The sequence below is a fragment of the Gallus gallus genome, chromosome 2, assembly GCF_016699485.2.
Source record: "Gallus gallus isolate bGalGal1 chromosome 2, bGalGal1.mat.broiler.GRCg7b, whole genome shotgun sequence".
Lineage (NCBI taxonomy): Eukaryota > Metazoa > Chordata > Aves > Galliformes > Phasianidae > Gallus > Gallus gallus.
The window spans coordinates 65286550-65298659 of NC_052533.1; the positions used below are offsets into that span (position 1 = coordinate 65286550).

The window sequence follows — 12110 nt, forward strand, 5'->3', positions numbered from 1 at the left end:
GACACGACACGTTCAGTGGGTGTTCAGTTACTCAGTGTGTCCGTGTGGGCTCCTGCTGTATCTCCACGAAGCCTGATGAAGGCGTGTTGGCACTGGTGGAGGAAGCGCAGAGCTTCCAGCCCACCACACCGCGGGGTGCCGCAGCGCATGCGCACGTGGCGCATGAGGCTCGGCTCTACGCGGAAGCAGCGCGCTGTCCGGGCTGGCGGAAGTGACGTCACGCACGGAGTTCCCCACGCCTTGCATCTCTGCCGAGCGGCGGGTCGCGCGCGGCGAGGTGGTGGTTCCATCGGAGGTTGCGGTGGAGAATGTCGGTGCCGCTGCGGCGCCTGCAGCAGGCGCCCCGGCACCTGCTGGTGTGCGAGAAGGGCAACGCGCGGCATGCGCGCTCCCGCCACGCGGTGCACGTGCGGGACCACGCCTACAACTGCCGCGTGAGTGCGGGTGGCGGCGGTGCCCGGACGGGGATAGAGGCGCGTCTGGGTCGCGTCCTGGAGCTGTGTGGGAGGAAGGGGCAGCGAGGGGAGCAGACGTTAGCTTCAGGTCTGCTTTGGGCTTTGCTGTTTCAGTCAGCCTACCTTTCCAGCCGTAGCTGCTGGCTAAGTCGGGCTCGTTCATTTTATGTTTCTTTCGCTTTTCTTGGTTTCCATCCCTCGCGCGTTTCAGATACGGCTTGCGTTACGGGTCTGTTCCCAGCAGGTGTCTGTGCTGATCCCTGAGTGCGGCCTGCTGCCCGAAGTGCTGAAAGGCGCTGTTGCAGACATTGGGGAGTACTACGTGGTGAGGAGCCTGTCCGTCCACCAGCTGCTCAGTCACGAATTCATTGACTGCTTTGTGAGGAAAGGTAAGGATGTATGGCACGCACAAAGGTAGCCTTTTCTTCCCTAAGCACTAACATTAATTTGCTACTATTTATTCTGTTTTAAAGAAAGGGAAGAAAGTGTGCTAATAAAATCTATGCATTTCTTGATCTCCTTTTTTCCCCTGCTTTGTGATACCAGCATTTACTTACAACCAATGGGTCCAAAACTTAGGGTTGCTCCCACTTTATTTTTTCCCCATTCCATCTAAATTCTGCAAGCCACCTGACAGGAGGGCTTCTATATGTAGTCTCACCTCTCATCTTCTACACCTTATGCAGAACTCACCTTCCTTCTCATACACCTTATGCAGAACTCACCTTCCTTCTCAGGGCCATGATTTAGTGGCGGGTTGTTAGAGTTAGGGTAGTATGGTCAAGTTATGGTTGGACTCAATGATCTTTAAGGTCTTTTCCAATCTGAGCAATTCTGTGACTCTCCTCTCTGATCCCTTCATATTCCAACACAGTGCAGCCTGTGCCTATTTTCCTAGATGCAAAGAAGGCTTGCTGCTTTTTTTTGTTGGCTGTTTTTCTTTCCTTTTGGGTGATGAAGTGGTGGCCCATCCTTATGCAGTAAGAAGAAAGATGTTGCAAAGAAGGATCAGGAAGATGCTGCCTCTGCCTAGCACACCTGTTTTACGTATTCAAAGTGTGTTGTTTCCATCCAGCATGGCCCACTTACTTGGCTCCTGATGAATGTTGTGTCTTTTGGATGATTGCCCAGGAGGAAAACAAACTTCAAAGGCAAAAGAGGGGAGAAAAAATAACACATCGGAGAAAGAGGAAAGTGAGAAATCCGTTTCTTGATATACGAAATGTAACATCGCTTCCGTATTAGCAAGTTTACACAATCTGACTCTTGTATTTCTAATAACGCGTCTAAAACAGAAGAATTTTGTGAAAGTATCTGCCACAAAATATATCGATCACATCAGCATTTTCCACCTTGCTTTTATGTGAACTATTAACCCATATATTTCAGGAAAAGACATATTTCACTGCACAGGCAGTGGAAGCAGGGACAGGTACCTTGGCAGCAGTATGGGAATGCTGCTAGGTTGTGTAGGGGTGGGGTCAGGAAGGCCAAGGCCCAGCTGGAACTGGACTTGGAAAGGGGTGAAAGGGGAACAAGAAAGGCTTCTACAGGTATGCAAACCAGAAAAGGATGGCAGTACAGGCAGAGTGGTAACGATGGAGAAGGAGAAGGCTGAGGTACTTGTCAACTTTTTTGCCTCTGTCTTCACTGACAGCTGCTCTTCACACAGCCCTCGAGTGGATGGTTCAGAAGATATTTGAAAATTCATGGCTGTTAGGTGAAGTCTCTTGTTGACTGGAAAAAAGGCAATGTCACACTCTTTTTTTTTTAAGACATAGAAAGCATGAGCCAGTGAACTATCAACCTGTCAGTCTCATCTCTGTGCTGAGGAAGATCATGGAGCAGATCCTCCTGGAAGCTATGCCAAGGGACACATGGAAGAGATGGAGGAGATACGGGACAACCTGCATGGCTTCACCAAGGGCAGGTCCCACCTGACCAAACTTGTCACTTTTTATGATGGTGTAACTGACAGTGGACAAGGGAAGAGATGCTGCTTTCATCTGTAATGCCTTTGATGTGACTCCCTATAACATCTTTATCTGGATTTGATGGGTGGACTGTCCAACAGATGAGAAACTGGTTGCAAGATCATACCCGGAAGTGATGGTCAATGGCTCAGTGTCCAGATGGAGATCAGTGATGAGTGGTGTCCCTCAGGGGTCAGTACTGGGACTAATGTTTTTTAACGTCTTCATCAATGGTGTCAACAGTGGGATCACATGCACCGGCAGCAAGTTTACAGATGACAAGAAGCTGTACAGTGTGATCAACACATCTGAGCGATGGGATGCCATCCATAGAGATCTAGGCAGGCTTGAGCAGTGAGCCTGGGAGATCCTCACGAGGTTCGACACATTCAAGTGCAAGGCCTTGCTCTTCATGGCAACCCCTGCTGTCGGTACGAGCTGAGGGATGAAAGGATGGAGCGCAGCCCTGCTGAAAAGGACCTGGGGGTACTGTTGGAAGGCAAGCTAGACGTGAGCCAGAAATGTGCCCTCTCAGCCTGGAAAGCAAACCATATCCTGGGCTATATCAAAACAAGTGTAGCCAGCAGGTTGAGAGAGATGATCCTGCCTCTCTACTCTGTGCTGGTGAGCCCTCACCTGAAGCACTGCATCCAGATGTGAAGTCCTCAGTTCAGGAGAGATGTGGACCTGTTGGAGCATGTGCAGAGGAGCACCACGAAAATTATTCAGGAGTTGGAACACTTTTCCTACAAGGACAGGCTGAGAGAACTGGGGCTGTTCAGCCTGGAGCAGAGAAGGTTCTGGGGAGACCTGATAATTGCTTCTCAGTATCTAAAGGGGGACTGTAAGAAAGAAGGGGACAGACTATTTAGTTGGGTCTGTTTTGGTAGGACAACAGGAAATGGTTTCATACTAAAAGTAGGGAGATTTAGATTGGATGTAAGGAAGAAGCTTTTTACAATGAGGGTGTACAATGAGGCACTGGCACAGGTTGCACAGAGAGATCTGGAGCCCTGTCCCTGAAGACACTTGAGGTCAGGCTGGACAGTGCTCTGAGCAACCTGATGTAGCTGTAGGTGTCCCTGTTCATTGCAGGGGAGTTGGACAAGGTGACCATTAAGGGTCCCTTCCAACTCAATTCTATGTACAGTTTCTTCCATTTCCTGAGTGGGAAAGTTTGCACATGGAAGTAATGTATGTCTGGACTGAGGCATATTGATAATGTTACCTGTATTACAAATCCTTTGCAATAGTACTATTGTAAAGTTTATAAAATTAATAAGAGGCATTTTGTTCAAGAAGGTGGAAGAAAGTTACCTACTGAAAACACAAGAATTAAGAATAATTCAAAAGATTTGGTGCATGCTTGATTATCTTGAAGTGAATGTTCCCTGTTTGTTATATCTTTCTCCAGAGGCTGTATAATCTCAGAATTTTCTGCTTTACTATTAAAGGTTCATGCTATGCACTTACGTATAACACCAGAATTGATCAAGATAATACTGCAGCTTTACTACCAACTGGTATGTTCTTTTGATTTTTAAGATTGTTGTTAATCAATATCAATCAAATAATCAATAATAATTGTTGTTAAGAATGTTAAGATACATACATTGATTATGATTTCCAGCATTGCTTGTTTTGTGTTTTTGTTTTATTTTGTTTTGTTTTGTTTTTAATGTGGAATTATGTAAACTGAAAGATGGGCCTACTGTCCTTGCCTACTTTATTAGAAGTATGCTAAAATAATTCAACTGCTTTGATTCATGCTGTTAAATGGTTTTGTCTGAAGGAAAGTAAAATAAAAAATTGGTGTTGCTTATTGATAGTATTAGATGTCAGTGCTTCACCTGGCAGAAATTGCTAGATACGCTCTCAGAGAGTGGTCAGGCACTAAAGTGGCCTGCCCAGGGAGGTGGTGGAGTCGCCGTCCCTGGCAGTGTTCAAGAGGCATCTGGATGAGGAGCTATGAGATATGTTTTAGTAGCTTGTGGTAGCAAGGGTAACGGGAGGACGGTTGGACTAGATGATCTTATAGGTCCTTTCCAACCTTGTGATTCTATGATTCTATATGATTATTTTTCTCAATACACCACGTTCCAACTTCTTGTTTCATACTGGTTTTAAAGATACAATTTGTACCAAAAAAGAAATGATAAACACTGTTTGGGAATACCTTTTGAAATATCCAATGTTAATTATTTGAGAAATATTTAACACGAAAAACCTCTCTTGCATCCTCATCATTATTTTATGACAAAGCATTATTTCTTGGATGGGATTTTGCATGCAAAGAAAGTAATGGAACTATTCTGACATTCAAATATGTTTTCATGTTTAACAGTGTATCAAATGTAATAGAGACACAAATTGGGTTATCTGCCCTCTAACTCAAGGTGTTACAATGGATCAGGTGCCTATCAGGGCATAAGAAAATTCAAATTCTTCAGTGGAGGAATTATTTTATGTACTCCATTAGCATAGACCTAGCAAAACAGGTACGTGGTAGTGGCTGAGTTTGTATGGTGCAGCTATTACCAGCTGTGCAGCATTAATGCAGAGACAGCATTACTGTTCCTGGTGGTGTCAATGTCTGAAACCTTCAGCACAACCTTATTTGTTTGTATTCTGTATTATACTGTTAGACATATTATAGTAGAATTGAAATACTGTGGTAGCAATCTTTTGTGTGAAATTGTGTACCAAGTGGCAGCTGCCAGATTTGGCTTGTGAGCCGGGGAGTGGAGGTGCTCCTGGGCATTATCTGCTCATTGCTAATAAGCATGTTTCACTCAGGGAGAGCAGTCCCATAGGAGCAGGAGGCAGTGCTTTTGTACGTTTAATTGAGCAGAGCATGAAGGAATGTTTACAGAATCAGGTCCCAAGTGTAGCTCTGTGTTCAGCCAATGACACAGCAAATGTAGGGGTCAAGCAGAGGAAGGTTTGAGTGAAATACTCCCATAGCACAGTAAGACAAACAAAAAAACTGTGTCTAAATCGATATTGCACTTTTCTCATTCGAATTCATAAGACCTGTAGGATAATAAAGGACAGTTGAATTTAAATGTCAGGAGCAGATCTGGTAATCAGCTTAACTGAAACTAAGAGGTCTGGATTACGTTAGCAATACCTAGTGATCCCAAGTTAACGCTGTGTAAAGTACGTGGTTCTTGGAAGACTTCCAAGGGAACTAAATTAAATAATTATTTAAATTGAAGTTTGTTTTGTTTATAGGAAAACTAATTCTGTCAGTAGATAAAGATACTTATGAGGAACTTGGACTGCAAGGCCGCCCTTCTCGGTATTCTGGTAAAAAACCGATGAGATACAGTAAGTGTAATTGATATGAATAGTGCTTGCTTCAGATCTGTTTGTGAAATGCCTTGTTAGGATGTTAAAACAGCAACACTGAAACTTACCTTTCCTTAAAAATGATTATTGTCTAGCTGGGTACATTTCCAGATACAGATAAAAAAGATTGCATGAAGAGCAAAACTATTTTCTTTTTTTTTAATTAAAAAGTAACTATAAGGAAATAAACATTATTGGGGGCATTCTATAAGGTCTCTATTTTCTGGTGTTTTGATTATATTGGAGTGATGTAGAACTGAGGAATGTTTGTATGCTTTGTGAAGTATCTGTGCCTTCTGATTTAAGAGGAAAGGCTGAGAGACCTGGGACTCCTCAGTCTGGAGAAGAAAAGGCTCTGAGGGAATCTCACTGCTGTTTAAACACCTAAAGCGTCCGAGTCAAGTTGATGGGGGTGGACTCTTTTTGGTGGTGTGCAGCAATAAAACAAGGGATGCTGGGCAGAAACTGGAACACAGGAAGCTCTGTATTGGGACTTTGCTGTTGCCTTCACTAGGAAACAGTTCCGCATTACATCAAAATAAAGATGGCAGGAGGAGATTATTTACATAATGGGGAGTCATATTTGCATAGTCAAATACTTTGTAAAGACGCTGTACATGTGAAAAGGTATTTTAATGCTCTTTGGTTTCTTTGTGTTGCTTTAATTCTTAATTTTGGTATTAAATTTAGTCTATTGAATTAAAATGGCTTTTGCACTTTTTTGCAGTTATAACTATTGACTTGACCGATTCCAACTTTCATCCCGATGGCACGAAACATAAGAGGGTGCTTTGGGCCTTGAAGGAAAAGAAACCTTTGGAATTTGACTTCTTACTGGCTTGGTATAATTCAGGTAATAAGAACTGAAGGTAAAGCTAAAATGGAACTGACACGATGTCCAAATATTTGTAGTTTGCTGCTTTTCTCTAGTATTGTCCAATTGTATTTCCTCAGAACAGATCATTTTGTGTGTGCAGCATTTGCACTGACAAAAAACACAGGAGCCATGCCTTATCAGAACTGTAGCTTTCAGTGTGCTTCTGCTTGAAGTCACTGAGAAGTCTCACACTAGTGAGATGTCAGAGAGGTCCTCGAGCATGCTTTCCTGTCTGCTCTTTACACTCTTAGTGATTCTGGACTCTTTAAAGTCCAAGTGTTGCTGATGTGAGAAATTAAAGCTGCTTTCAAGCTCCTTCAGCTCTGCCCCATGTTTCACTTAATAGTCTTTCGGGTTTCCCCACCCTTTTTAATACAAACTGTGTTACATGGATTTGTCCTTGTTTGTCATTACAGGAGTTGTTTAAGGCTTGCAGCTTCTGCCCTTGTCATCTTCAGGAAATAGTCACAGTGAAGACTCTTGCTACCATAAATGTTGACATAAATCCAGTTAAGGTGGCAGATCCTCAGGCTCAGCTTGCTTGGATTTATTGACTCTGGGCAGAGAGCAGAATGCTATTAGGGCCAGTATGCTTTTTACATTTATTGCTGCCTGTGTAGCAGCATTCAGGAAGAACAGTATCCCTTTTCTTCAGTTTCTTATGGCCAAAAAACTATAGTCAAGTTAATCATCTCCTGAATATGGAGTTAAATTAGAATGTCGTTCTGTGTAAGAATCAAGTTTGTAACATAGGAAGACTCTTCATTTGTACTGACAAAAATAAAACACCCATAGATCTTATTAATAGGCATGGAGGCATTGTGTGGATTCTGCTGGAAGGGGAAAAGAGGGCTGTATTTTCTTGAGAGCGTCCTTGTCCTCCGTGAGCATTGTGCTTGCAGCCTTCCTGCTGAACACTGGTGCTTCTTGCCATGGCCAGCACTGCTGGAGGCCTGTAAACATTCCTATCACTTCCCAAAAGTAGGGTTTTCAGTTTTCATACTGATTTTTTTTTTGTTGTTTTTTCTCTATTTCCTAGTTCTGGTGTTCAGAGAAACAGAAAGAATACGGAGTGTCTCATGTCTTTAATGACAGAATCAAAGCCATCTTTTCTTCTCTGTTCTACTGCTGTAATTTCTATGGCAATTTAAAATATTTATTGGCTGAAATTCACTGGACTCCCAGAGAACTTTGACAATGTAGCTGGTTTTTGTGGGCATGGAAAGCTTTGCTGTAGCTAGAGGAGCTGTTCTGTTAGAGTCTTGTCTGTAGCCTTGGAGATTTCCTGAAGTTAGGACTACAGCTGAAGTTTCTGTTTTGGGGGGACATTTAAAATGTATCAATTTTTGTTTGATCAAGAACTCTCAGGCAATATTAAGTGTTCTTTGAGCCTGTTAGTGTAACGAGTACTTAAGGGAAGAATAGACTGAAGGTGGATTGTCGTAATGCACTTCAGACATAAATACGCATATATATTTATGTAAATATACAAACTAACAGAAGTTCAGTATCTGTCATCTGTGCCCTTCTGCACTTGGACAGCCTTTTGTGCAGGATGAATAAAAAGGGTCAGTTAAGCCCTCCTCTTCCAAGCGATTGCCTTTGCTGGCATAGATACGGCTGATGGAACTTAAGCAGTCCAGAATTCTTGATAGTGGGCCACAGATACTGTATTTTGTAGTTAACTGTGTCCCGTTCATGAATTTCATCCATTCCTTCTCACTTCAAGGTGTTTGTTTCTCGGACTATCCTAGAATTTCTCTTGACACGATTGATGAATCTGTTCTCAAACCTGTAATCAGCTGCTCGCTTTTTCACTGTTTGGGGAAATGGTGTTCTGGGATGGCAGCTAAGTAGGTGGGAGAGCTGCTTGTCTCAGTGTCTAATTCTGATCTTTTACTGGGATGATCTTAAGTTCCATACATAACGTATCTGAAGATGATTTCTCAGTTTGCTGTGAATCAAGAATTTTTCCCCTGGATCCCCCTGGCTCCTAAATGAAGCTTCCCATCACACTAAGAACATCAAGTATATGGTATTTGGTGATGGGATCAAATCTCCTGAAATGATTCTTAGGTGTTGTCCTCCGCTGAGAAAACTAAAAGCCTCACTACCTGGGCATGCTGAGTAAAAGACTTGAGTGCCTTTTAGAAAATTGAGAAGGAACACTTTTGGCACTTATAAAGTCGTGTTCCAGGAGAATTTATGAGACTATAACTTTTTGTAAAGCGTTCCTGAGAACTGCAGGAGTTCATTCCATTAGAGCTGTTTTTGCTTCTAGATGCCATGCTGTCTCTAGGAGGTAGTTCTTACTGAACTAGTGGTGCTGGGATCCCTCTGGGTTCCCTGTGCTCTTGGAGGAAATAATGCCTAAATTCTTTTGAGCTTAATTTCAGTTAAATGGTTTTAGAGATGCATTATCTCCATTTACATCTACCTTGTGTATGCTACCTCTTATGCTTGAATGCCTGAGAAATTTCTAGAGATGCTGAGCTAGAGGTGACCTAATGACATAGTGCAGTGTGCATGCATCACACTTGCACAGCAGCAGGAATTGGTCCATGAGCAAAGAGGGGATGTATGTATGGACAATTATAAGGCAAAATGTTCCCTAGCCTCATGTGTACAAGTGTGGGTATGCTTACAGTGTGAGTGCACTTGCAATCCGCTTTGTTTTGGGGGGCAAGTTAATAAGCAAGTAGCTTTCCTTTCATTAATTCCTTTTCAGGATACCTTGAAGTCATGTAAAGAATTATTTCATTACTTGCCCAGTTAATTTTGCTGGAATTTTCTATTGTCAGATCTATTTCTGTACTTAGTAGTTAAATAGTAATGTTACTGACCTGTACTGAGTTGCTGGATTTTGCACTAATTCTCAATTCAAAGATAAGGAATCTGAAAATTCTATGCCTTTTGCAAAAGAAGACATAAGCAGTTCTAGTTGTGGTTCAACACACACTCTACATCTTTTAAATGCACGTGTTTCATGACTTCAGTGCTCCCTCTGTGTAATAGTTTTGTAACAGCCCTTTGTGGTGTTGTGTTGTTAAGGTGCAGAGGGATCAACACTGATGTCATACTTTCCGAAAAACCAAATACAGGCCCTAAAGCCAAAAGTAACATTCAGCACATTAAGGGACTTGCAGTGTCCAACGTTACAAAGCAATGAACTTGAAGGAAAGCCAGAAGAGTCCTGCAGTACAGAGGAGCTGTTTGAATGGCTAGGTGCTGTCTTGAATCAAGTTAATCTGTAAGTATTTGAATTTGTTTGATCTTAAAATACATTTTAAGTAGGGAAAGCCACAATTTATTTAAGGAACAGTTAAGTAAGGATTAAGAAGGACATGTTTCTGCCAGTAGAATGTCTGTTATGCACTTAAGTACTTGCTGTAAGTCCTGATTAACTTACCTATGATTTCGAAGATACCCATGACAGTTTGGGTGTCACTTCTCCATTAATTGTTTGCTTATCAACACAGATACTTCTTCGGTACAAGTTTTGATTACTAAAACTTTATTTAGAAGACTTAAAGTATGTTTATTTTATTCATTTATTTATTCTCTTTTTTTTTTTTTTTTTTCAGAGACAATGTATCTTCTAGTTTTTTATCGACCTATTGCTGTCCTCAACCCAACACAATAGCGGACAAAGCGTTTTTGTGTACAATCACAGGCTTCATAATTCCTGAGAAGATAATTCAGTTACTGGAGCAGCTGTGGTAAGGACTTACAGGAGAACATTCTTAGAGTTCACTGGGGTTTTTTTGGTACTTTCTCGAAGTGATTTCAAAAATTAAACATTTACATTCAGTAGTGCTGTTGAAAGCAAATAACAAAGTACAAAATGAAGACTTCAATTGGGAAATGAGCGGAAGCTTAACATTGGTATGAAAAAGCAGTAATTGTTTTTGGACACTTTCCTGATGTGTACAAATTTGTGAATGCCTGCCCTGCATTCTAGTAATGACTGTTTTTATATCTTAATTTCTAAAGCACAGTGGCTCTGCTGAGCTCCTACATTTTTCAGATTTCCTGTCTGTGAACATCAAGTGCCCTGAAATATGTCTCTGTTTGCATTTCTATTATGACATTCCAGTAAAATAACTTTTATTATATTATGTGTATATATATATGAATTTTAATCATGCTACAGCATACATCATATAATGTGAGTAGTGATAAACAGGGTAGCTGTGGTTCTAATGCACTGCCAATCTACGTGGTACTAGTGTATCTTAGATCAGCGCAGTGTCTGCCTGTAATGTACATTAGCTGTACTAACAGTGAATTATGGAACTTTGCTCTGTGTGTAAGAGAATTCTTGAAGTGTGTGGCTACTACTGATTGTAGCACTGGCTCAAAACAACGTTGCTTTTGGTTTGCCTGGAAGGTCGTCCTGACTCCTGTGTTTTCAAATCTAATGCAGAAAGCCTTGCTAGCCTTGTGGAGTTAGAAAATGAATACCCTTGGCCTCTGCTTAAAAGCAGTATGTAATGCCTGGCTTTGATTATTTGTAATCCATTTCCTTTTTGATGGTAGAAGCATTTGTGTCGAGCACAGCCTGTTTCTTCCTCCTGTGCTTTTTTTTTTCTCCAGTAATGACTGTTCTTAGTAAATGTAATACTTTCTCAAAGGCACTGCGTTCTGTAGGAAATTCGGAACAACTGATTTGTGATTTTAGAACTATAACTTTTGTTTGGTCATGTCTATAAGTATGTTAGGAATAATCAAGAGTCAGACATTTCAATTCTTAATGTCATTCTGGTAGAATATTTTCAGATTTACGTATGTACTAAAGCAGGGTGTTCTTCTAAACTCTGTTAATCACAAACGTTCATTAACATTCTTGTCTTAAATTTTTGACCTTGTATACTTGAACCTTCTGCTCATTCCATTATAATTATCAATAACCTTGTTTTCTTTCTTGCAGTTGCTATTTTGGTGAACCAAAGCTGGCACAGTGGCTGACCTTAACTGTGCACGGCTTTGCAGACAGCCCTGTTTCCTGGAGAGAGAATGAACATGGTTTTCACAAAGGAGGAGAGAACTTGTACAACTTTGTCATTTTTAGAAATCTGGACTACTGGCTTCAGATGGCTTTAGGAACTAATGATGATTGTCCTCCATAATGCACTGTCTACAGAAAAAAGCATTCTAATAATCCCAGGACACTGTATAAAAATATAGGTTTTTTTTATAAAAATGATTAGATAATAAGTTGAATCTTAAGAGGCTTTGTGTTTTTCTGTAGCGTATAGTCCTTGAAGCATGACCTACAGTGGAAAGAATGGATTTTTGTTTCTTCACTGCCGTATAGTGTCTTCAGTTCTGGAGGACTTCAAAATTCTGTCTTTAAGAAAAATACTTTGTGTGTGCATAAGTTCTCAGGCATTGACTGTAGGTAGTTTCTTTTTATCCTAGCATCATTTGAAAGTACTTTTAAAGGTTGTTAGT

At 41.3% G+C, this 12110-nt stretch overlaps 1 protein-coding gene across 1 annotated transcript; it reads left to right on the forward strand.

Annotated features, from left to right (window-relative positions):
• The first annotated feature begins 213 nt into the window (after window positions 1-213).
• Window positions 214-11885, forward strand: RPP40 (ribonuclease P/MRP subunit p40). The gene is made up of 8 exons (XM_418963.7): window positions 214-434; window positions 700-844; window positions 3883-3951; window positions 5663-5758; window positions 6507-6632; window positions 9708-9906; window positions 10241-10375; window positions 11587-11885. The coding sequence occupies exons 1-8, from the start codon at window positions 309-311 to the stop codon at window positions 11783-11785; spliced, it is 1095 nt and encodes a 364-aa protein (XP_418963.1). The 5' UTR covers window positions 214-308; the 3' UTR covers window positions 11786-11885.
• Window positions 11886-12110: the final 225 nt, after the last annotated feature.